At 37.1% G+C, this 26,782-nt stretch overlaps 1 protein-coding gene across 10 annotated transcripts in view; it reads left to right on the top strand.

The window, feature by feature from the left end:
• The window catches only part of LOC137002657 (zinc finger protein 521), a 105,172-nt gene that overhangs the window by 34,723 nt on the left and 43,667 nt on the right, over positions 1 to 26,782 (top strand). For 8 of the 10 annotated variants that reach the window (XM_067362450.1, XM_067362449.1, XM_067362448.1 and 5 more), the window contains 2 exons: positions 21,970 to 25,415; positions 25,647 to 25,731. In XM_067362450.1, the coding sequence (XP_067218551.1) occupies positions 22,326 to 25,415; positions 25,647 to 25,731 (3,175 nt within the window). In that variant the 5' untranslated portion in view covers positions 21,970 to 22,325. Of the gene's footprint in view, positions 1 to 4,467; positions 4,570 to 21,969; positions 25,416 to 25,646; positions 25,732 to 26,782 lie in introns of those variants that run through there. The other 2 variants (XM_067362452.1, XM_067362444.1) reach the window with 2 other exon arrangements.

The raw sequence follows: 26,782 nt of genomic DNA, 5'->3' as shown, positions 1-26,782 counted from the left end.
GGACTTACTTTACTAGAGCTGCCATTTTCGCTGTTCTAGTTTCTCCCATTAATTGTAATACCATTCTCAAACATTATACTATCTCTGACTGCAAGGTTTTTGCTGCACTGGAAATGTGAAGAGGACTGAATGAGTAAGAAGTGTAGTCCAGTGTAATATTAGCGGGATCACACTGTGAAAGTAGAATTAAAATAAAAATCCAAGAACCTTAAACACAAACAATGAAAGATCTTGCCAAAGTTCTTATGATACAAATGGAACATTAGAACTACATCATATTTTAATTTTAATTAACGTTACAAACTGAGAACCAGTCCTGAGCTTTAGGTAGGTTTTTGAGACTTAACTCACAGGCTGATTTTTCACATTATAATCGTACATCTGGATTGAATCAGTTTCAAAGTACGGCATGTACTGCATTTGATGAAGATCGTATGCCTTAATCATTAATAAAGTATGTACTGTAATCATGCATGTATAGTATGAAATATGAATACTACTTTATTTGCATTTTTTAACATTCGAGAATTTTTTTTGACTCTGATAAACACTCTGACTTAATGCTCATCAGATCAAAATTTACTGTTAAATAGTTTATACAGAAGATTGCAGTTCTTTATTATTTATTTAGTGACACAATTTACCATGCATAGAAATGTATTTGGAAAGACAAATTAATTAAAAATAAATAAATACAAAAGAATGAAAAAGAAAGAAATCATCTTGGCCTTCATTGAAAACACTCACGTCTTAAGTTTTAAGTCTTAACACATGTCCTCAGCTAGAGCAACCCCATTCTTAATCTAGAAATCGTCATGCATTTTTGCAGACACACAGCCTATACTCGACATAGATGTTGAATGGTTCCTTGTCCCAGATATTTGTGCTCTCTTTGTGTTTACTTGCACGGTTGGAAGCCATATTAAGTATTAAATGTTTATAAGTCTGTGTCTAGCCGAGACTGAGCTGGTTTGCTCTCTCTCCCTGTTTGGCATGCGATTGCAGATGTAGAAAACAACTGAATAACAGGGGTGTTCCACCAGTCTGTATAGAAAAATCCTGGAGGAATGTAAAAGACTGATGCCATGAAAAAAGTGAGATGGACCCTTTTTACATTCCTGGGGTTTTCCAGAAGTAGAAGTCATTATAGTTGGGTGAACTTCTATATTAGTGAACAAGAGACAACAGCATATGTAATTTTTTTTTTTTTTTTGTATTCCCATTTGCTCCAATAGCAAAAAAAAAAACAAACAAAAAAACCTGCAATAGTTTTTCTATAACATTCCAAAAAAGGTAAAAACATTGAGAGATTGATTACAGCAGTCAGAAGAGAGAATGATGTCAAATTTGCCATCACTCCCTCATCTGTTGTATGAGTAGCACACTTGCAGCAGCATTAATTTTTTATTTTTGTAATTCACTGCCAAGGGAATATAACACAAAATATAGTGTTTTTAATGTATATTAAATGTTTAAAAAATAAATGAAAATATGAAAAACATTACTAGATTTGCGATGTTGATAACTGTGGAAACAAATCATCACAATCTGTGAAAAGGGTCCATAGAGAATCATCTACACCAGATTGTAGACTGTAAAATGTAATATTGATTCAGCTGAGATATCTATCTAGATAAGGTAAGCATTTAGCTAGCTAGCAGGAGTTATTTGGCAGCATAAGAAAAACAGCAGAACATTAGGAACAGCAAGATCCTGCAGCTTTGTGTCTGGGTCCTTCTCACCATGTCTGGGATTATTTTGCAGTAATGTTTGTCTGACTATGTATTCTCCCAGACTTCAATTTTAGGGATTATATTTTCTTGTGCAAATATACTAATGCATTTTCCTAATTAATTATAACACACACACACACACACACACACACACACACACAATGCAGACCAAATTAAAGGGTTAGTTCACCAAAAAATGTCAGTCACTGATGCTGTTCACATGAACACCACAATGCATGAGGCCAATACTGAGCCGACGTTCGGATATAGAACCTGGAAGCACGGCATTGTGTTTACAACATGAAAAGCACCGGAGACTGACACAGAAGTTGTGTTTTGTTTTTTTTTGCACACAAAAAGTATATTCGTTGCCTCATAACATTGAGGTTGAACCACTGTAGTCACATGGATAGTTTTAATGATGTCTTTACTACCTTTCTGGGTCTTGAAAATGGTAATTGCATTGCTTTCTATGGGGGATCAGAAACCTCTCGGATTTCATCAAAAATATCTTAATTTGTGATCCGAAGATGTCTTATGGGTTTGGAATGACATGAAGGTGAGTAATTAATGACAGAATTTTCATTTTTGATTGAACTAACCCCTTAAGATGATTACTACAGTGGTCCCATAATAATTTTTATAGCACTGGCCAAGCCCAGCTGCATTTTTGTGTGTGTGTGTGTGCCAGTGTATTAAAATGAATCGATGACAGCCATTTCATTTTGGATATGCCAAATTTTATAATGATCAGCTTTTCACATTTTAGGGCAACATTCTATTAAGTTAGGTTCTACTTTAGACATTCTGCTAAGTATATTTTCAATTCAAAACCTTCCAAAGTTCTGTAGTAATGTTTGTTGCAAGCAAGACACATCAAGACAAGTTTAACAAAATAATAATAAAAACATTATTAAACTATTTAAATGTTACCACATGAAGCCAAAATCTCTGCTTGTATCTTGACAGTTAGTCTCTGTAATGATGGTTAAAGTAACCACTGCACTGCAGTCATTTGGGCCCAGAAAACTCAAGTAAAAACCCTTCGCCTGAGGATGGCCAGAGGTCAACTCCACACGAGAGCTCAGTGCCACACCTCTGCCTCTTCCTCTCCCTATATACTGTCTGTTTAAATTCAGCTTATGTCTCTCACCGGACTCTGAACGAATGATTGATGCTGCAGATCTCCAGTGAACTCTCATATATTGACCTGCGAGTGATTGTGAGACACACATTGGTTTAGATTTGCTACTCATAACCGATTTAGGTTAGGTGTGTTTGAGTTTGAGTGTGGATTCATGATTGCATAAGAAACGATTAAAGAGAGCAGTGAAGTGCATTTTTCTTGTGTATTGTTGCTACTGTCTCCCCATTTGTTAACACACATCAGTCTTTTTTTGTCATTTCTGCTGTTTCGGCTTCTCTCTACACTGGCCTGTTCAGTATTCCAATCTTGTCCTATGTTGAGTGATTTTGCTCAGACACGTCTAGCTCTAGGTAAAGGTTCCCCAGAGAGTGCGCTCTCAACCCCTGGGTCGCCGCATCATGAATACATTATGATCCCCCCGTTTCCATTTGGTTGCCACGACAGCACTTTCCGAGCCAGCGGCCGTTGAAGATGGCGTCACTACCTTACTTCTGGTCCTCGATCAGACGGCAGACTCTACAGTTCTTCTGTTGTCATTTCAAGAGCATTTGCATGTTGTCTTCTGGTCAATAAAGGAAACGCTGTGCTTCTCTTTCATTTGCCATCTCTGTTCCTTCCTTCAAAGGACCTGCTTTGTTCACAATCTGTTCTTTATTGTCCTTTTTGCAGCATATGTATAAAACATGGCGCCTCAGGTAGAGGATGTTGTCCTGTAAATGGCCAGCGTGCGCAAGCTCCGAACACTTCACTGAGCAATCTGTCAGCATGTCAGCAACACATGTTTTGTAAAAAGCTTCCAGTGGGAGCCAGGGGAAAAGATCGCTCCTGCCAGACCAGAGAGGAAATGCTCCCCCGCCCCCTCCCTCATTGTGGTGGGTTTTCTAATGCTCGTATGTTTAGCCCAGAGCCGTCTCTCTCCTCCTCCCCTGAACTTCAGAAATTTGAACTGCGAGACCCTTGGGGGACTTCTAGCTCTTTCCTTTTTCTTCTTTTTCTGCTACTTCTTCCTCTCTCGCTCAGATGAAATGGTGGAGATATATTGTAGCCGGTCCCCAAGCGGTCTTCTCTAATACCTGAGTTTCTATAGAAACTGGAAATTACCGGCAGGATCCTTCGGGGACTGTTTTATCCGCAGCAGGATGAGGGAGGCCAGACCGGCGGGGAGGTGAACACACGGCTGAAATGAAGGAACGTCTGAATGACGGGGGCCGCGGGGCTTCGTCTCGTCTGTGGGTGGGGAGTCTTCACGTGAAGTGTTCTTGTTTAATAAACTTTCAGCACAGCATCATGGGGGTAGACAGCTCCACAAATACCTGTGTGTGTTTCCTTTTGTCTGAGCGGCAGCTTTATGTGTTTCTGCAAATTTGATTTTTCAGACTGTCTTTTTTCCACTGCAACTGCCTTCTCCACCCCCTCTCCCATGTCCTCTGCCTCTTAGTATGCTGTCGTTTTTCTCAATCTGTTTACTTCACTGTTCTTTTCCTCCCTCGCCTCAGCGACATTTTTTTTTCTTTTTCCTCATTGTTTTGCAGGTTTCTCTCCCTGCACAACAGTGGTAGTTTGTTAAGGTGAAGTGCATGTCTGGATCACTGCTGCTGCTGCGTTTGGACTCAGACCAGTTCCTTTTGCTCCTGCTGCTGTATTTAACAAAAGGCTGTTCTGGTTCATGCACTCAGGCTTCACACTTTTGTACGTACATTAAGTTTATTTTTTATATCATAGCTACACATATCAAATCATGAAAAACAGATATGGAACCAAGACCTACAGTAGACCAGGGATGGGCAACTTTGGTCCTCGAGGGCCACTGTTCTGTAGGGTTTAGTTCCATCCCAAAACAAACATACCTACATGTAATTTTCAAGCAATCCTGAAGACATAGGTTAGATTTTACATGTGTGATTAATTGGGGATGGAGCTAAGCTCTGCAGGTCATTGGCCATCCAGGACTGAAGTTGCCTATCCCTGGTCCAAACCAATTCCAGACCCCCTAAGATTCCTTAAGCCCAGCCCTGGAAGGCCAGTGCTCTGCAGAGTTTATCTCAACCCCTGATCAAACTCACCTACATGAAATTCTCTAGTTACTTTGAAGACCTTAAATAGCATGAATTCAGGTGTCTTTGATTAGGGTTGGAGCTAAACTGTGCAGGGCATTTGCCTAACATCCAGACCAAGGTTTGAAAGTCGAGGAACTTGGCTGTCTATTTTAATGATCTAAAATAAAAAACATGCTACACTTAATGAGACATTCATTGCGTACACTGAGATGTTTGTATAGACGCAGAGTAGCCATCTTTAATTGTGAAGATAATATGCCAACCTGTGGATGAAGTCATGTGTAGTTCTTAGGACATGAACTGCAGTCTTGTCTAAAAGACCATAAGCTAAGACCCAGATCCAACAGGTTTTAAGAGCAAGACCATAAGACCTCTGGTAGAAAATTGGGTCAAATTGGGTCCAACTTTAATCTTCTCTCATTCTACTCCACTCATGTTTTGTAAAAAGGATACCAGTGTCCTGTAAAAGTATTTGGGGTTTGTAAATAAGTAGATAGCAAACAGATCCAAGTAAATTTTGATTTAATTATCGAGTACTCTGCTTGAGTCAACTCACTCATGCTTTAGACTTGAATCCTCAGCTTCAGTGAAATGAAGTTTCTTTTCAGCTGTATCAGCTTGCTGGAACAGTCAATCTTGGTCATTGGCTACGTTAACGCGCACCCAAATAATCCATTTGTAATCGGATTGACAGCTTGATCAGATTCAAAAACATGTAAACAACTTAATCAATCCGATTGAGGTCGATCCGAATAAAATTTCGATCGGATTGGAAAGGGTGTTTTTTTCCTTTTCTAATCCGAACTAACAGCAAAAAAAAAAAGATTACCATGTAAACGCTAGAATCCAACTACTTTCTCAATCGTATTCAGAAGTCTCTTGGGCACATGCAGAGTGCAATGTTGACACACATTACACAGTGCGCCAAGTTCACGTCTTTAGTTGTAAAGATGTATGCCAACAGGCAGTGGCGTATGTATCCCAAACAAGAAGGGGAGCCAATGGATATCAAGAAACAACGTGCAAACTTTGCGCTTTGAGTTATGCCAGTGAAAAAGTCTCAACCTCTGTCAGTATTCACTACAGAAATTGAAAGTAAAAAGTGACAGAGCTGTCTGACACTGCATTAATGGAGCATATTCTCTCAGAGACGAATTTCAACATAATATGCTGATAACGGTATATTACGGTCTTAATTTATTCCATTATTTCTCTTGTGGCCGTACATATAGGCTAGTGAAACAAATGAGAATAGTAGTATTTCGTGTTAAACAGGTTGTTTTTTTTTAAGTCGGTGCTTGAAGTTTCATTGATGACTGCGGTGTTAGGAAATATTATAGCTTACACTCTTAATAATTTTGATTATAGGCCTATAATTCATTGTATAATAGACTTAAAAAATTTCAAAGATAGCTAATAACCTAATCTTGTATTATCCTCTCAGCACGTAGGCTATAATATTAATTTAATAATAAAAGAAGCCGAACCTAATAGTTATAATAATAGACTAGAAGAATGTAACAGGCCTACATTAATTGGAAATACCAAATACCAATCTCTTAATATTGCCAAGATGTGATGCTTTTGACAATATCTCTGGCTATCGTCCATACATAATCATCGTCTGTTGACACAACCTGGGCTACCGCAAGTGTGATTTATATGGCGTCACACGCGCAGAGTTTTAATCTGAATGTATATAAAACACATATAAATGGATATTTGAGTCAGATTACAATGTTTAGAGTACATGTAAACAGATCTACAATCGGATTCAATTCATTCGGATTGAGGAAAATTGGTGCATGTAAACGTAGCCATTGTGAGTTTTTAGAGCATACTCAGGTCCATCATATACTAAATCTGTTTGTTTATCGAAGCCAACAACCTCATTCAGTGTAAGTCCTGCTTTATGCAAAGCATATCTGAAAATCTTAAATTGGCATCACACAGGTCTTTACAAATGGGTTCAAGGAGTGAACATTTTGAAGTATGTAACTACTAGTGTTAGTGTAATTACAGAAATGAATTACAGATGTAATTACATGCAGGTGTTTTTAAAATTTAAGTACAATTTACTTAAACTTGTATGTACACAATAAGTGCATTGTATCAAACGATTAATTTAATTGTAAGTACATAGTAGCTAAGGCCACTTAATATAAAGTGGGACCAAATAATAATAATAATTAATTTGCTCACAAATCTAGCTTTTTTTTTTTTTTTTACATCTCTCATAAACATTTCAAGGTTTAAAAGATGCCCAAGACCAAATTGAATATACATTTTTGTCAACTAAATAGACTAAACAGTAAATGAAACACACACAACTGCTAACAGGATTCAGTGGCTCATATATTGGACTTAAAATACATAACACCATTTCAGCATAGGATTTGTTTTATTGAAGTACACACGTACATCGTTCAGGCTACTGATAATGACTTGTTCAAAATACATAACCTTCGTATACTTTAAAATATGTTAAAGGTTTTAAAAGAATTCTGCAGTTGTTGTAGGGCATAAACATGTGTGGCACAGCACTAGGGATGGAATTGGGACGAGAATGGGAAACAGTAATTAAACCCTGAAGAATAGATAGAGTTAGAGTCACTTTATACAATGGGTATGTGTAGATGCCATTTCCTGCATCCTAATGAAGCACTGCAGATTTGTTACAGCAGTACACACACTAAACTGTATATGTGGCTTTGAATACTGGTCATGTATGCAAATGAGGTTAAATTCAGTGTGTGTGTGTGTGTGCATATATATGTATGTATATATATATATATATATATATATATATATATATATATATATATATATATATATATATATATATATATATATATATACATATACATATATATATATATATACATATATATATATATATATATATATATATATATATATATATATATATATATATATATATATATATATATATATATATATATATATATATATATATATATATATATATATATATATATATATATATATATATATATATATATATATATATATATATATATATATATATATATATACACATATATATATATATATATATATATATATATATATATATATATATATATATATATATATATATATATATATATATATATATATATATATATATATATATATATATATATATATATATATATATATATAATGTGAACATTGATTTTTTTCATTGTTCTATCTGTTGTCTGTCTGTACTTGTGTCTCTCTTCTGTAGTGAGGAATAAGGAAGGGTGACATTTAATATGACTTTAGAGAAACAGAGATATTTGTTCATCTGGAGCGGATTAGAGTATGTGCAGTTAAAAAGACCAAAGCAGAACGTCAGTGTGTGAATCTGGTTTTCTCCACATTGTTGGGAATGAATGTCCCCGCAAGGATAATAAAACCTGAAATCAGCTACGTTATTGGGAGCAGCCAACGGTCCTCTTGAGCAAAATGGCTTAATAAACATACTAAATAATGTCTTGATGAAAATGTAAGAATGCAGCAAGGTTTATGTAAGGGTTAGGTTCTGGGTGTAGAGGTAGGGTTAGTCAAAGGACATTCCCCACCATGATAGCAAAAATAAAACAAACCTATAAAAAAAAAATAAAAAAAAACTCTGAACGCTTAAAGTGTGACTTTGCCAATTTTCAACCCGCTTTGTATTGTTATAGTGTTGTTAGTATATGTAAATGAACAGTGTTTTTTTTACATATTTTACATTAAGCTCCTCTCTTCCCAGTCTGTCTCCCTTCCCAGTCTCCTGTTTCGATGAAGCCTCTCCTTCCGAAATACGAAATGTGCTCTGATTGGTTAGTTGGCCCAGTCTGTTTTGAGCGTGTTCTGGAAATTTCATGCCCCATACCATAACCGTGAGTTTCATCTGCATATAAATGTTAACGATGGCATCAATTTTGCCATACTAGTTTAAGCCCGATTCAGACCTTGCAAATGTTTACGAACAAGAGGATTGTGCAAAACTTTTGCATGCACAGATTTTACAGGATGTTTCAGAGAGGTAAGTTCCTAAGGGTTGGTGAACAGTCTTACAAAAGCGAGAGCTACACACAGGCCCAGTGCCACAAGCGGACAAAAGAGGGCATTTCCCCCTCAGATCTAATTTGTCCAGCTGAACCAAGCCTCGCCCCTTTTTTTGTGTGTATATTATGGGCAGTGATTATTTAAATGAGTGACATTGTGACTTCACAAGATCCAAAAGAAGTGCATTGTAGTCCCAAGGATCCATTTGTTGTAGTTCTTGAAAAGTGTTTTCTGTTAAAGAGAATATCTCCCTTTGGAGTGGACTTTGTAACCTTGCAGAACAGTAACATTACACACTAACTAAACTAACTAAAGTTAAAAGAGTGAAAAAACATAATAGGACGCCTTTAAATTAACTGAAAATATTATTACGTTAGCTTGAGAAAGCCAACATACTGTTATTTGATTTAAACTTGCTTGATTTGATTTGAAAAGTGGTGCTTCTAGGCTTTCTCAAGCCAGCATCAATGTTTGTTCACAAACTTTTCTTGTTTTCTTGGTTTCATGAATACAATCAGTACACATGAAAAAACTTTCAACAGGCAGCAAATAATAATATATAATAGTTTCTGCTTTTAAACATTTTAAATTTTTCTCACATTCATTACAATACAACTACAATAATAATAAATAGAATAAATACAGTAACAATATTTAGTATGTTTTATTTAACTGCTACACAACTATTATTCAACTACTTTACCTTCTTTTCAGATCATTACTCATCAATGTTCAGTAAATACTGTATGTGTCATTATAGTCAGCTTTTGTTTAATCAAACTCAGGCACTGCCTCCCATGCCTCCATCACTGATATTTGTGTGAGCTTTGACAAGGAGTTTTGCTCACCTTGGTCCAAATCTAATTATTAATGAATGCAGCATGTGTGTGGTCAGGCTTGGCAGTATGTCAGTGTATCTTCACACTGATTGGGAATTCATCCTGACATTTCAGACAGGAGTGCATGAAAAACACGCTCTTCGCCTGACACTTGTTTTTTTTTTTTTTTTTCTTCTCCTTCCTCTCCTCTTCCTCTACATGTTTTTTTTTTCCTTGTGTTTAGTCATGTCCTGCAGTTGTTTCACCTGTGATGTGTAAAACTGGAATGAGTATTAAATATTAATCAGATGAATCAGATCCAGGGTGAAGGGTCAGCCTACTGTGCTGAATTTTAATTGTATTTATTTATTTGTTTACAGTATTAACTAACTAGACTTTTCCAGATTACGCATGTCATCCGCCTCCTGATACTATTTGTCTTTCCATTTATGGAGTTCTGTGTAAATGTCACTTGACATTTACTTTTGGTAACACTTTATGTTACAGTGTTCTTGTTACACGTTACATGTAGTTACTATAGTAAATACCGTATTGTTCTGAGTATAAGACAATGTTTTTTTCCTTAGAAATATATCTGAAAAATGGGTTCATATAATACACCCGCAAAAATAGGTGGCGCCAAATGTAAAACGAGTGTGCCAAGAAATACAGTGTGTCAAAGTGTAATGTTAGAAGATCGTGAGCACAAAAAGACAGTCTTAAAATGCTAACAATCAAAGAAAAGCTTGCCTCACTTTTTCTGTTAATGAAATTTTGATTGGCTACATGGTTTTCACTATGAGATTGCTGGCCAAATTATTATGGGATACAGTTTATTTTTATGGTATGCCATAAAGTATTTATTTTTAAATGTAATCATTGGTACATTTTACCAGTGTTTGGGGTGGGGTGGGGGCTCATCTTATAATCAGGGTCATCTTATATTTTGAAAAATACATACTATAAATTGTGCATAATTACATGCACCTAACCGAAACCTAACCCTTTAGTAAAAATATGTAGTTAATTATTATTACTCAGTACTTAAATGTATAATTACACTGTAATAAGGACACTTAAAAATAAAATGTAATCTTATCCCACTAGGGTCTGAGGTGTTTTCTGGGTCCTGAAGGTGTTTTTACATGCCCTGACATTTGTGCTTATTTATGTTACTTAAAACATTTTGATGGTAAAAGTCTGATTACACTGTATTCAGCACAGTCTCTGCTACAATAATATGTGAGCAGCATGTATATAAAAGTTTGCAGTTTTAAGAAAATGACATTTATGCATGGTTTGTGGGGGAAAAATAAGTCACTGAAATAAGGCAATAAAACCCATAAAGAATTAAATTGGATTTAAAAAAAAAAACAAAAAACAAAAAACCATGTGAAATTAATCCTGCCCACTCATTCACATAAAACAATTGTATTGATTTAAAATTTATAAGACATATTTTGTGTCTGAAAGGCTTATAGGGGGAGGGTGTGAATGATCATGAATATTGATTTGTTTCACACCTGGGAAGACAAAGATTTTCCCCTAATGGCCCTATCAGCTGAATGGGACTGTGAGGGAACTTAAACAAAGAATGTAAGGAGAATAAAAAAAAAAGGCTTTTTGATCATTTGATTTTATTTACAATACAACACAATCCAAATATATACAATGAAGGACATAAGGCACATTATTGAGCACACTGATCTAAACACAGAGATTTTCACAGCCATATACCTTTGTGCCATTCCTGAAACAGTTCCTGTTCAACATACCTGCTATTTCCAAGGTGATATCCACGAACACAGTATTTCACAGTAAACACTGGTCTAAATATTCTAATATTCATCATCATACAGCATAAACACTCATATTACTATTGTAATATCGTACTGTGCTTTATATTATGGAGCATAAAACATCCTCATGCTATACATGTATATTAAATTATAATACTATTCGTACTATTCATACTATTATATTCAACTAGTACAATGTGAAGTTTGTGCAACAATAACACGTTAACTAATATAAGTGAGAATAAATTTCTAACCTCCACTGGATCAATCAGTTATTTTGATTAAACATTATGAGGACACACACATTTAAAAATGTGCACAAATAAATTATTTATTGAATATATTGCAATATTCCATATTTCATGGTGACTTTAAAACCCTTTAAGATCTTAATCTATTTCTGAGGCATTTTTTCCAAACAAGCATGCAAATTGTTGAATATTACGTAAAAAGTTTCTCCCTCAAATAAATTAATAAATAGAGCAAACTTATGGACACTGGGTCACTGTCCCCCTTCGTGACCCCTTCAGAGCTTCTCCTGATACCAATAAACGTTGTAACACACTGTTTGGCATTTTGAAGTTGTGGAAACAAGACATGCTGGGAAATGTGTTTGGTGTGAAACAGACATATGAACTGCTATGAGCAGTTGGAGTTTGTTTGGCTCATCCATCTGCTTTTTTTTGGCCGTCTATATTGATTGTAGCCAAGCACAAACTGTTGTATATCGCTGCCCGTGCTGCTTCACTCAGGGTGGGTGAATCAGTGAAGCGGGCTGGGTAGGGCTCTGCTGGGGGACAGATTGCCCTCCCCCCCGGTGGGCCGCAGGGGACAGAGACCCAGCCAAGGCCCCGGGCAGAGCCGCCTTCCTGTTTGCTCACTCATACCTGACCTGCTCAACAGCACTTCCACTCCCTGAGCGCTACACGCTAAGATGAGCCCGAGGACAAGGTGAATAACTGAGCAAAGAGCTGATACAAAGACCTTGCTAAAGCAAAGAGAAGTCAGTATATTAGTCGAAAATATCCGTTTTCCTTTTCCAACATGAGTCATGATTGTCCTATGATTGATCATCATTAAAAATCTCTGCAATCAGCTTTTAAAAAAGATATTTCTCCTTTATTGAAGGAATGCAGAGGCGTTCTGATCAATATCAGGTCTCGGCAGTCTGCAGTTTTAGTCTCGATCGATGTTTTCTCGCACATTAAATCTGGAGAATATGAGTGACTGTCCTAGTTTTCACGTCCCAATCTTCCTTTGTCTCTGTCTCTCTGAGTGTCCACCTGTGCTGTGTGATTTCTGGGACACTGACTAAGTGTTAGTGCGTATGCAGGGGCACATGGGTAAATGTCGACAAACCCATCCTGCTGCTATCCTGTGGTCGACAGGAAGCTGTTTATATCATACGCCAGTGCTCTGATCTAACAATACCCCTGTGAAAAAGAAGAGTGCTCAGTTGTATTGATTGTGAACTTGTAGTGTACTACAAACCTTAAAAGTATATAGTTAAAAAAACTGTAATAATATTAATGAAACAAAAGGTAACTTAAGGAGAGTGCACTTCTAGAAAGTGTGTTTTGTAATAAGTACATTTTAAATCCTTTTTAACAATCTCTTGTTGTGTTTTTAAAAAGAATGCTTCATTTTGCTAACATTCTAAATCACATGTAAAGTACTTGCAGTTATGTTGCCTGTCTCTTCAAATGCTTGAGCTTTTTAAAGCAGGATTTAATTGATGAACATTTAAATGTTTTTAATTGTTCATCAGCTGGATAAAAATCGTTCCGAAAGTGATTCCGGCGATATCGGTTCTCTGTGTGCCATTATCATTATTGTTGTGGTGTTGACTGCTATACTTTTAGAATGATTTTTAGAACTAAAAATCAGGTCTCATGACAATGGAATAAAATATATTGAAAATTATTTTACTGGTTTACTGGAAACAATTTTTTTTCTAGTGATATTTGGCTAGATTATGTTTTTCTCAGCGGTCCAGGAATTTAGGTCAGCATGATGCAATCACAGCTGAAGAGTCAGTAACTGGCCTCCTGAACAAGATTAAACATTCTTAGCCATCGCCTGTTTGAAATTATAATGGCTGTAGATAAGAGGAAGCCCCTAGCTGATCTACAAGTGAAATACATCAATGCATTCTTATGTTACGCAAGTAATGGAGCCTTCGGAATGTTGAAACCTCTCATTGGAAGTAATATTCCAGCTTAAATACAGTTTAAAGAACTAAGTTATGTTGTGTTTTATTTCAGATGCCTCTAGATTGGGTCATTCATTGTCATTGGTGACACAGCTTTTGGTTCTGATTTAAGGTTAAGCCTGGGTTTATTGATGCCTCTGACTTGGGAGATGGCCGATCATCATTTAGAATTTTGTGGTAGCAGCTGGGGTGGCAAATTAAATTTTAGGGAAGGTCAGTGCTACCCCAGACAGCCCATATGGATTCTTCCCGTTTTGAAAGTATAGTCATAACACCTACACATTATACATTTGTAGGGAACACACCCTAGGAAGTAAAATTAGCTCAAATTAAATCATTTATAGGGAATTATAAAGAGTTATTTAGTTTATGACCGAGCAACTGAGTCGTCCAGCGTTCATTTGCTCAAGCCGTAGGCTAATAAGATCTTGTAACGGATATGAATATCCAACAATTGTGAAAACACTAATTAGAGCATGGTAACTTTAATATCGACAGTTTAAGACATTAAATTTCAGAAGCACATAATACAAGACACTTTCTTTTTAAAATCTACACGAGACTTTATTTATTCTAACACAAACTAATCTAACACAAACACACACATATATACACACACATTCATATGCGTTGCAGTAAGAAAGAAAATGAGAGAGAAAGATTTTTAAGAGAGAGAGAGATATGATGAACAGAATTCCTTGCAAAATATGCATTTCAAAGATCTGACCTGAACAAACCATGAATCATTAATTTCAGTGCACCAGTTCAGTTTTTTAGAATTTGGAGGCGCTTGCTTGAGTCGACTTTAAATGTGAATCTTCTTGTCGGAGTGCAGGGAAGGGTTTTCCAAGTCGATGATTTCTCTTTTCAGGTCCAGATGGTAGTTTGGTAAAACTCAATCATGTTTGAATTTGCTGGAAAGATGAAAGGAAGTCTCTTTGTCGCTGGAGTTAAGGTTGAAGCGGCAAAAGTCGTTGGTTGAACTTTGCGGAAAAACTTAGAACACAAGACTTTCAGTGGATAAGAAAATTAAGTAAAAGAAATCACAGTGAGTGAAAGTTGGATGGCTTGAATGAGCTGCTTGTCTGTTCTTCTTGTTACTCCATGGTTCTTGGTTCTCTTGTCTTTGTCTTAGTTCTCTATCTTTCGATATGACTATTTAAACTTAGTTGTTTGTCACACCTCAGAGGAGTTTTGGCCAATCAGATATCGTCCTGTTTCAAAAGGGCTTTTCTCTGCCCCCAGTCATGAATAGGTGTTACTTTCCGTCTCTGCTTTAGCAGAGATTACCATTTTAACCGCAATTTCTATTAAATGGAATATGATACATTTTAAACAGATTTAATTCAAGCCAGGATTTAAGAAAGAGGAAAAGAATTAAATCAAGTCCAAATAAGGCATACTTTCAGTCAGTCATTCAAGAGTTATCACATTTACATGAATTGTGAGTGTTCTAAAGCAAAACTGGTTACAGGTAGTATTTGTGGACACATGATGTAAAATGTATGTAGTTAAAAGATGTTTGATAAGTCTATTTAAAATTGTTAGGAACAATTTTGTTGCCGTTTTAGTTGCAGAACAGTCTTCATTGGTTTTTCTGTAAAGTTTTAGGTCCCAAAGGGGCCTGCATTGTTTCTCTTTTCTCTTTTGATCTGGTGATCAAAGATCACTTTATCTTCTTGGATGACCATTTGGTTTGTCACTTCTCCTGCTGTCAGGAGGCATGGAGGTTATAAAAGTAATTAATGTTGGTTTTCTCTGTAGACGAGCTGGAGTCGGAACCTTAATTCTGAATTAGATTTATGTTTTGAAAGAATCATCTGAATGATTCATTTGTCTGGTTCGTCCACGGTTCCTACACATTATAGCCTGAGACTGGTGATGCCTACTAGTTTGAGTTCATTTAATTCTACATAACTTTTTCTCGATGCTTGCTAGCATACAGAAAAGGAAGATTCCTAGATATTTTTTGCCTAGAGATCTGGGCAAATTTAAGAAAGCTCAAATAATGCAGTTTAAACATTAATAATTTTTTTAAATGCTTTAATGAAAATATGAGCTTCTCATTTCTGATTTTAAAATTTCTAGCCGAATAGCCTTTGCACTTGTATTGTAGCCTACAGTACATGAATTTTAAAATTGTATTCACAAACTGGGCTGCCTTTCCAGATAACGATGGATCTTGGTACTTAAGAGCATTTAAAAGAGCTTAAGAACTTAAGAGCTTAAGAGCAGCTTTACAAATGTTTGTGTTTATTTTATGTGCATTTCACAAAAATAAGTTAGTTCACCCAAAAATGAAATTTCTATCATTAAGTACTCACCCTCATGTCGTTCTAAATCCATAATACCTTAGTTCATCTTTGGAACACAAATTAAGATATTTTTGATGAAATCCAAGAGAAAGCAAAATAATTACCATGATTCAAGGTCCAGAAAAGTACTAAAGACAGGTAAAATAGTCAATGTGAGTACAGTGATTCAACCTTATTGTTATGAAGCGACAAGAATACTTTTGTGCGCAAAAACCTATTCTCTTAATGAGTAATGGGTACATCTCCCATTCCCTTTAAAAGCCAGTTGCGCTCGCGCCATGGTGGAAACTGTATTTACATGGCGGAATCCTTTTATTTTTAATATTTAAAAATGTTTGTGTGCTGTTTGTGTGTAACAAGCAGGTGTACGCACGTTCTGCACCTACCTATAGGCATAAATTATTAACTTTAAAAAAAATAAAATAAAATTGTGCAATTGACTTTAGACCAGATTTCAATTGGTCAATGGTACAGTCTATTTAATTTGCCTCAAAATAGCAATGCACCAACAATGCGCCTGAACACACCTCGTTTTCAGACCAGCACGCCCATGGGCGCACAAATGGGTGCAAATACATTTACCATTTAAACAACATGGCTCAGCACGTGAAAATATTAACTGCGTCAGGCTAAAACTAGCAAAAAAAACTTGTTCGTGCCTGGCTCCACATTGCGCCAGGTGTATCATAGGACCCAGCGACTTTTTTCTACAATTTCTTCTTTACCCCATCAGACTCGTACGCTTTTAAGTGGGGATAAAAAAAAACCTCTTGGATTTCATCAAATATTTTAATTTGTCTTCTGAAGATGAACGAAGGTCTTACTGGTTTGGAACGACATGACGGTGAGTACTTATTGACAGAAATTAAATTTTGAGGTGAACTAGCCCTTTGACATGATCGCATAAGTTGCGTTTTCTGTTTGTCAGGTGCTGAAATGTCACCTTATAGAATGTCCCGTAATTGTAGCACACACTTGTATTTTGCCTAATTAGCCTAATTATCTTCACCTGATGTGCATTTGCTTCGAGGACAAAAGTATATATAAGCACATACCTACAGGTGGAGACATCGGCAAAATGGCTGAACCAAAAATCTAATTTATTTGTGTTCAGTCATGTAATTTTTATTTTATTTCTTTATTCATGTTTATTTCTTTATTGAATTATGTTAAATGAATTTAAGCAAACATACAAACAAAAGTAAAAAAGTAAAAAAAAAAAAAAGTCACACTGGACATGAGTAAAGTTTAGGTGCAATTTTCCAGTTGTCCTGCAGGTGACCTCATAACATGTGTATTCCGTATTTCTGTCGACTGAACCAGTGATAGCTATCATTCGTGAAATAATCATTCTTTTGTCTCGATTATTTCTATAGCCATTTATATTAAAATATATTTATTAGGTGGGTAGGGGAATATATAATTCATGTCTTTGTTAAGGTGTAGTTTGTACCTGTGTTTAGGTGTTTTTTATAGGCCTATAATATAATATAATTTGACAGTGGTAGTGAGTAGCTATGTATGGTTTTACCTGTGGTTACCAAGTCTCACTGTGAGAATATTTTCATTTAAGCCTAATAATTAATACAATAATATTTACCAATAAGACCGGCCCACCTCAATTTTTTGATTTGATAATCCGGCCCTCGAATGAAACTACTTGAAGAGCCCTGATTTAGGGATTAACGATTACTTCAGAGCACTCGTAGTTCTACGAAGATTTTCAAGCACTACTTAAGTTACAATGGTTTTGGGAAACACAGCCCTGTTCATTATTGCCCTCACAGCTTATTACATTTTCCTCAGTATGATGACATTTCCCTTTTAACATGTTTTCATGTCATTTCTTCCTGTGCACTTCCTTCTTTTTAGTGACTGCACCAGTGGGCTATTAGTTAGCAACATACTGTACGGTGACCTTGGGACATATTCATTCCTTACATTTAAGATAACTTCTAAATGTTAACAGAATGAACTCAAAGTAACACAGTAAATTTACACAGTAAAGTAAAATTTATTTGACAATTCAGCACCTTTTTACATAGTAACTTGTTTACCAGTAATAAGTAATTACCAAAATTAAGTTATAATGATTCATCTATATAGACCTTATGTAGCCCCACCCCTTTTTAGCGCTTCACTCATTGTGTTCTGTCTTTTGGTTTGTATTTCCACAGCATGAAGGTAAGATCTTACTTGATTTATGAATGTTTTAAAATCTTCCCGGTCCATTGACTTTTGTTATGACATCCGCTTCAAATGTTACAATGCTCATGATGCACTGTCGGTAACTCTACAATAAGTAAATCCACTTCAGCAGCTAATTACTCTTCGACAGCTATGGCATGGAAATATACAGAGCTACTGCAAAAATGGAAGTTCAAACAACAACAACTATACTAACAGCAGCTATACTAACCTTTTAAAATACATTATTTAATTTTCAAGCACTCATAAAGCTGATGTCAAAAGTGTTTCCAGCTGTGCAGACCAGAACAAATGGGTTACTTTGAGAGCTACATGCACTGTGTGCTTAAAAAATTAAAATCCTGCACCAATGTTAGACCATAAGATGGAGGTCTTCCTCTCTAGAGTGGCAGGATGTCAGACGAGTGATGCTCAGGAAGGCTTTGGCAGGCCAACAAAGACAGACCCTCAGCTGTAGGGTGTAGGTTTTCAGGACCAGCATCCCCTTTGGCAGGCACACAGAGGCCGCTGCCATGAGTCGGGAATGAGGACCCATGAGACTCTGGCTTTTATTTACTCAGGCGGCTAGCGTCCTGCACATTTCTCATCTGAGTGAAGTAAGGAAAAAAACAAGACAAGAAAGAGAGAGAGATAAAAACATGCTTTCTTTTGCCCTGACTCTGATCCCATCAGCCCATGGACACTAGACAATCCTGACTCTGACATCTTAAAATGTGTTAAATCACAGTTTTCTTGCTGATCAGAAGTAGCCTACATTATTATATATTTCATTTTATTATGGGTAGTCATTTGTGTTAACATTGTGTCTGAGCATTGTTGATGCGTTTAATTCTAAATTGTGCAATAGAAAAGAGAGTCAATAGAAAGGGAGAATTATTCAGAATGTGTATCTTGGGCTGAGCTGTGTAAAGCTGTGTGTTTAGAGGAACAGCAGGTCAACCTCTATTGTTATCTGTTTCCTGAAGATAGGCTGCTATGGGTTAAGTGCTCATAAATGCATGTTACCCTGGCAGAACCTGAGGTAAAAACAATGGAAGAGACATGAATATGTGAGTAGGTTACTTGAAGATGTCTCATAAATCCTTGCCGTTTCCCTTGTTATTCCCCTTTCCCAGCAAAGTCTCATTGGCAATTCATAGGGATTGCCCAGTTTATGGTGTTTCTGAAGAACTAGTTAGTTTTAAGGAAGGCCTGTATAATTAGGTTGCATTATGTCCACCAGACATATTTCTTACGGATATAGGGACTCTAAGCAAAGCCCTTCAAATAGTGTGATTAACATATAATAAAAAAAAAAATATATGTCATAACCATGAACTTTTATTTTGTTAAACAATGACCGTGCAAATGCAGTCTTGAATGGAGAATGAATCAGTGTAAGCTTAGACTCATGGGATGATTCTCACTCTGTGTGCAAAAGTTCATAACTGTTAGGTTAGAAATATTGTGATTGCACAACATCCAGAAGTTTGAGACTTTTTATGCTGCAACTATTTTAAAGTGGTCATTTGTCTGTTCTGACAGACACCTGGGAGAGGGTACCACACTATAAATCAGCACCAGTAGATATAGATACAATTCCTAATATGTAAAAAAAAAAAAAAAAAAAAAAACTATGCTTTTCATGGGGTGCACTTACTTTTTCAGAGTAATGTAATAATGTGACCACTACTCACATCAGGCAATTTCAAGTCTGACAGTGATTGTCTGGAAATGTATTGTTGAATGCAGAGAATCTGTACACACGTGGTGCTGTGATAGCCATGGTGGATGCATTAAATGGAATAAATTTAAGTGACAAAACCTTTCATATTTAGGCATTTCCAGTGCTGATTGTTAGCACTGTAAAATACAACATGCTATCAGCATGTCAAAATGCTCATAGAGAGGTTGCATCTCTTATTTGAGAACCGCATCTCACTTTAAATCCACATACAAATATTAAACTCAGTAGTTCATGAAATGAGATGTGATCTACAAAAACCCATAACATGGTGAAATTTTATGATTCCATATGAAAGCTGGATTCGAGCCCTTTTCAAATCTGTTTTTATTTCTTTTATTTCTTTCAAAGCTTGTCTGTAACACAAGTTATGGTTATCTGAAGTCAGCTGATCGTTATGATTTTCTACTTAAACATATTATTATTATTATGTTTGTTTATATCATCTAGAATCTCAGTATTACTCAGGTGATTGTATGTTTTACAGTTTATTGAACAAGTTAGTTGATCGCCTGATATGATGTTACCCATTCAGAGCTTGCAAGCCGCGCCTCTTAAAGCGGCCATGAGTTGAACACCTCTTAAAGCAACAGAAAAATCGACAGATCCATCAATCATCACAACAATTGTTTGTTAGAGCCCTAAATACATGACATTACTTCTTTCTATATTTCTTTGCGGCTGAACAGACATGTGAGTTGGCTCTTTTGCCTCAGGCTGCCCATCGAGGCTTTGCCAAGCCAACATCAAAGTTCTTCTTAGAACATTATCTTCTTTATCTTCGAGTTATCTGTTTTTGCAAATGAACTCTTCTATATATATATATATATATATATATATATATATATATATATATATATATATATATATATATATATATATATATATATATATATATATTAGGGCTGTCAAGTGAATTCAGTTTTTAATATAATTAATTACACAATGTGACGATTAATTAATCTAATTAATCTCAATTTAATCACACATCAAATTTGGCTGAGAAATAACCCCTAAAAGATCATCGAAGAGACATTACAAAAAGTAGGTTTAGAAAGTTTTTGATTCAACATGTGGGTGAGTAAATTACGGAAATAATGGGTAATCCCTTTAATGTTTTATTATTATTATTATTATTATTATTAAAATGGAAATATGATTTTTTTTTTTTTTTTGAAGTGATACTCTAAAAAAGAATCTAAAACTGCCAGTAGGTGGTGGTAAATGTCTTAACGAGTAAGACATTGAGTCATTTATTCATTCAATTCGTTCAAACGGCTGATTCATTCAGGATTTAAGTAAATGGTGCTCTTTATCATTGGGCCATTAAATCATTGATTCACCCAATTAATTCATACAAAATGCGGATTCATTTAGAAACTAAACGAAACCGCTGTGTGTTGCTCGGAGACACACAACCGTTCTGCCTTGGCTTTATAGGTAATATTTTCATTGGCAAAACTGAGCAAAAGCAGACAATATTTTGTCTAAAATATAATAATATTAACTTCTGATTTATTGAACTGTTGTATAAAATCAATATCACAATTGCACTCGTGCTATTCGGGACAACAACAGCACTTGCGTGATATTGCGCTGGTTACTGGTGTGATATTGCTTAATTTTATCACATGACATAAATATGAGACTACAACTCATACAGGGGCATTTTTGACCAGATATCTTGAATTTTAGGATCATTCTTACTCCATTCTATAGGCTACATCACGCAGTGAGTTGTTGCCCTACTTCATATTCGATATATATATATATATAGAAAGGAGAGACTTCTCACATATGCCATTTTGTCAAGACAGACATCTTGTTGCATCTGTATACCACAAAACATTAAAATGTTAAAGCATTCTTTCTTGTCTTCTGGGTGTTTTTGACAGATGGAACTGATATAGAAGATGACCCATCCTGCTCTTGGCCTGCATCCTCGCCATCTAGTAAAGACCACACATCTCCAGGCCATGTCGATGACTATGAATATGGTGAGGATGAAGGAGGTGCCGGCTTACCCTACCCATGCCAGTTTTGTGCAAAATCCTTCAGTCGCCTGAGCTTCCTTAAGTGCCACGAACAGAGTCACAGAGATAAACTTCCTTTCAGCTGCACATACTGCAGTCGCTTGTTCAAGCACAAGCGCAGCCGTGACCGACACATCAAGCTTCACACTGGTGACAAAAAGTACCACTGCGGAGACTGTGAATCTGCATTCTCACGCAGTGATCATCTAAAGATCCATATGAAAACACACGCTGCCAACAAGCCCCATAAATGCCCAGTGTGCCGCCGTGGGTTCTTGTCCACCAACTCACTTCATGGACACATGCAGGTGCATGAACGTGGGAAGGATGGAGCAAAAGGAATGTCTCCTCAAGAGTGGAGGTTAAAAGAGACACGCAAATGCAGCCGATGTGAGGAGGGTTTTGATATGCCTGAGGAACTGCAGAAGCACATTGCAGAAAGCCACCCAGAGTGTTCTTCTCCTGTAGGAGGGAGTCTAGAACCTGGTCTGCAGTGCATTTATTGCCACGAGCCATTCACTGATGAGGGAATGCTTCTAAGCCACATCGATCAGGTGCATGGAAGAGACCAGAAGAGCAACACATGCACTGTGTGCTTTGAGCACTTCCCCACTGTAGAGGAGCTGTACACTCACATGGATATTCACCAACTACCAGAGTCCAGCAATAGCCCCTCCGTGTTGCCTGTAGGTTATACTTCTGTTTCGAGCACTACCCCAGACTCTAACCTTTCTGTTGACAGTTCGACCATGGTGGAGACTGTTTCCACAGTCCCCAAGACACATGGGAGAAGAAAGAGGGCCATTCATAATGATGTGTATAGGCGATCTGCCAAACAGCCAAAAATTGAATACAGCTGCATTTACTGCAAAAAACAAGTTTTCTCAAGCCTCGCTGTGCTGCAGATTCATCTTAAAACAAAGCATGTTGACAAGCCAGAGCAGGCACATACCTGCCAGTTTTGCTTGGAGATCCTTCCATCCCTTTGCAATTTGAATGAACACCTGAAACAGGTTCACAATGCAGAGGATCCCTCAGGTGTAATGGCTAACCTGTCTGATGGCTTGCTACAGTGCAACTTCTGCCCAGAGGTGCTCGGAGATCTTAATGCTCTGCAAGAGCACATACGGCGCTCACATGGCTTTCCTAATCCAGTAGCCAAAGAAAGCAATGCATTCTTTTGCCCCAAGTGCTTTATGGGATTTTTAACTGAGGCCACTCTAGAAGAACATGTCAGACAGACCCATTGTGACTCTGGAAGCTTGCAATTTGACTCTCCTCTAGCGGTCACTCCAAAAGATCCTGTTGTGGAGATCTATTCCTGCTCTTACTGTACCAACTCCCCCATTTTTAACAGTGTTCTGAAGCTTAACAAACACATAAAGGAGAACCACAAGAACATCCCTCTTGCTCTGAATTATATCAACAATGGGAGAAGATCTCTGCGAGTCCTCAGCCCCTCATCTCCAATGTCTGTTGAACAGGCCTCACTATTCAAACAGAACAGCACTTCCTTATGTTCAAGTGAGTTCATTTGTAACCAGTGTGGGGCTAAGTACACCAGTTTAGACCTTTTCCAGACACACCTAAAGACCCACCTTGATGGTGTCGTGCCACAGCTAACCTGTCCACAGTGCAACAAGGACTTTCCTAACCAGGAGTCTCTGCTTAAACATGTGACTGTTCATTTCACCATCATGTCTACATACTACACATGTGAAAGCTGTGACAAGCAATTCACATCTGTTGATGACTTGCAGAAACATCTTCTGGATATGCACACATTTGTGTTTTTTCGCTGTACTCTCTGCCAGGAGGTGTTTGACTCTAAAGTGTCAACTCAACTCCACCTTGCAGTGAAACACAGCAATGAGAAGAAGGTATACCGATGTACTTCTTGCAACTGGGATTTCAGGCATGAGGCTGACCTTCAAATGCATGTCAAACATAGTCACCTTGAAAATCAAGGCTGCTCACACCGTTGCATTTTTTGTGGTGAGTCCTTTGGCACAGAAGTAGAGCTGCAGTGTCATATTACCACCCATAGCAAGAAGTACAATTGTCACTTTTGTTGCAAAGCCTTCCATGCTGTCTATCTGCTTGAACGTCACCTTCGTGAAAAGCATTGTGTGTTTGAGGGAAAGACCCAGAACTGCAGCACCAATGGATCCACGTCAGGTGGTGATTCAGTTGCCAAAGATGATGGAGACTTCCAGGGCTTTCTGACCAACAGCCATGGAGGAACTGGTCCAGGGGAGTCTCACAACAGTCAGGATGGCAGTGAAGAAGACTTTGATACCTCAGAGGTCATGTATAGCTGTGACATCTGTGGTGCATCGTATACCATGGAGTCTCTCCTAACCAATCATCAACTTCGTGACCATAACATTCGCCCAGGAGAGAGTGCTATGCACAAGAGAAAGGCAGACATGATCAAGGGAAACCACAAATGCAATGTCTGCTCTAGAACCTTCTTCTCGGAGGGAGGACTTCGGGAGCACATGCAAACACACTTAGGGCCTGTCAAGCACTACATGTGTCCCATTTGTGGAGAGCGTTTCCCTTCACTACTTACTCTGACAGAACACAAGGTCACTCACAGCAAAAGTCTGGACACTGGAAGCTGCCGAATTTGCAAATTACCTCTGCAGAGTGAGGAAGACTTCCTGGAACATTGTCAGATGCATCCAGATTTGCGCAATTCTTTGACTGGTTTCCGTTGTGTTGTCTGCATGCAGACTGTCACCTCAACCCTTGAACTTAAGATACACGGCACCTTTCACATGCAGAAGACTGGAGCAGCATCTGCAAATCAACCAACTGCATGTTCAGCTGCCACACAACTTCAACATAGTCAAAGCCAGAAAGTTGTCAAGTGTGCTGCATGTCTCAAAGAGTTCCACTCTAAGCAAGACTTGGTGAAACTTGACATTAATGGTTTGACATATGGCCTGTGCACACTATGTGTCAATGCTGCTGGTAGTAAGAGCTCAACTGTAAATGGAGGGAAACAGTTGCATCAAGGGTCTCAAATGTCAACAGGTCCAACTGCTGGATGGACCCAAGTGGAGAGCCTTAGCCCTGGTCTTGTGAAGGGAAAGACTGTCTCTTCTTCCTCATCATCTTCATCAGTATCACCCTCTATTTCCAAGACCCGTTGTTCCAGCTGCAATGTTAAATTTGAGTCAGAGGCAGAGCTTCAAGCACACCTGCAGACAATACACAGAGACCAAACACCAGAGGGTGCTCAATTAAGGACTCCCGAGGGCTCCCCCATGTCACGAGTTAGCCCCACCCAAAGTGACGAGGTAAGGTGTGCCTCACAGTAAACCTACATACTCAGTACATTTACCAACAAAACAGTAGTGATAATTATTGTTGTTAAAGATTTATTGTGTAGTACCATTTACTTAATTAAAGAGGAGTGAAAAAACAACAACAGCAAACAATTTGTTTGTGTACAAAGAATATGCATTTTTTTGTTTAAGCATTATTGTCCAACACTATTCATCTCTGTTTCTTTTTTTCCCACTGTTCAGAAGAAGACTTACCAATGCATCAAGTGTCAGATGGTCTTTTATAGTAAATGGGACATCCAGGTCCATGTGGCCAATCATATGCTAGGTAAGACTGTTTTAATTGGATATGTAACAAATGGCTAAACATATTTCACTGTCAATTTTGGTTATATGACCCCAGCGGGGTGCTTTTTCCCTTAATTTCCATTTGGATCTGATTATTTTTTATTTATTACACCTTAATGATGTTACTGGAAAACCCACTGAAATATATCTCTTGTATATACAGTCAAGGATTTTAAACAGGCATGGGAACTTAACCTTCATCCTCTCCTCGGGTCATTTTGACCGGAAATTAATTTTCTTTCCATTTTTAAAAGTTTAGTTTTCATTGGAATTGTACAAAACCATCACACTTGAAATTGGAATACACACACAGACACACAAAAATGACTGTGTTCAAGGAGTTTTTGTGGTTATAATAAAAATAGGAACAAATCTTTCTCTCTCGGGTCAATTTGACCCCCATAGAAATGTATGGAAATTGGGGAAAATGGGGGAAAAAAGCATCTGGCACAATCCAGAATACACACACACACGTACACACACACACACATACACATACACACACACACAATAAAATAATATATAACAGAAAACTCCCCAAAAAATCCTAAAAAAAAGAAATTAAGAAAAACTATTATCAGAATAAAACAACATAAGCTTTCTAGGCAGGAAAAAAAAAATGAAGTAGTGTAATTTCATTGCTTTGGGTCATTTTGACCCGCTGTTGAAACATTCAGTTTGAGAACAATGTCATAGAATGTCAAAGAGAACAATGTTTCAGTGTGAAATGTATTTCAGGAAAATGGCATAATTAGTCATGGGTCCATGGGTTATCTTCTCTCCTGTTCTTTATTTGTTACTCTTATTTGTTCATATTTATGATTTGAGGTTTTTTGTGGAAAGAGAATATGTTGGAACAGAATTGCCTCTCTGCTAGAAGTAGCATGTTCCATTTTTCTCAATAGATATAAAAGCTTTTAATTTCCAATTGGTTCTGCTGAAGCATGTTCTGTTGCAGTCTCACATAAAGTGTGTGTAAATCTGGACTGCAATTCCCTCTCAACTGCATGTGCCAAACTGCAAAGGAGAAA

The sequence above is a fragment of the Chanodichthys erythropterus genome, chromosome 16, assembly GCF_024489055.1.
Source record: "Chanodichthys erythropterus isolate Z2021 chromosome 16, ASM2448905v1, whole genome shotgun sequence".
Lineage (NCBI taxonomy): Eukaryota > Metazoa > Chordata > Actinopteri > Cypriniformes > Xenocyprididae > Chanodichthys > Chanodichthys erythropterus.
Note: the sequence above shows the minus strand (reverse complement) of the source record. Positions and strands in the feature narration are given on the sequence as shown.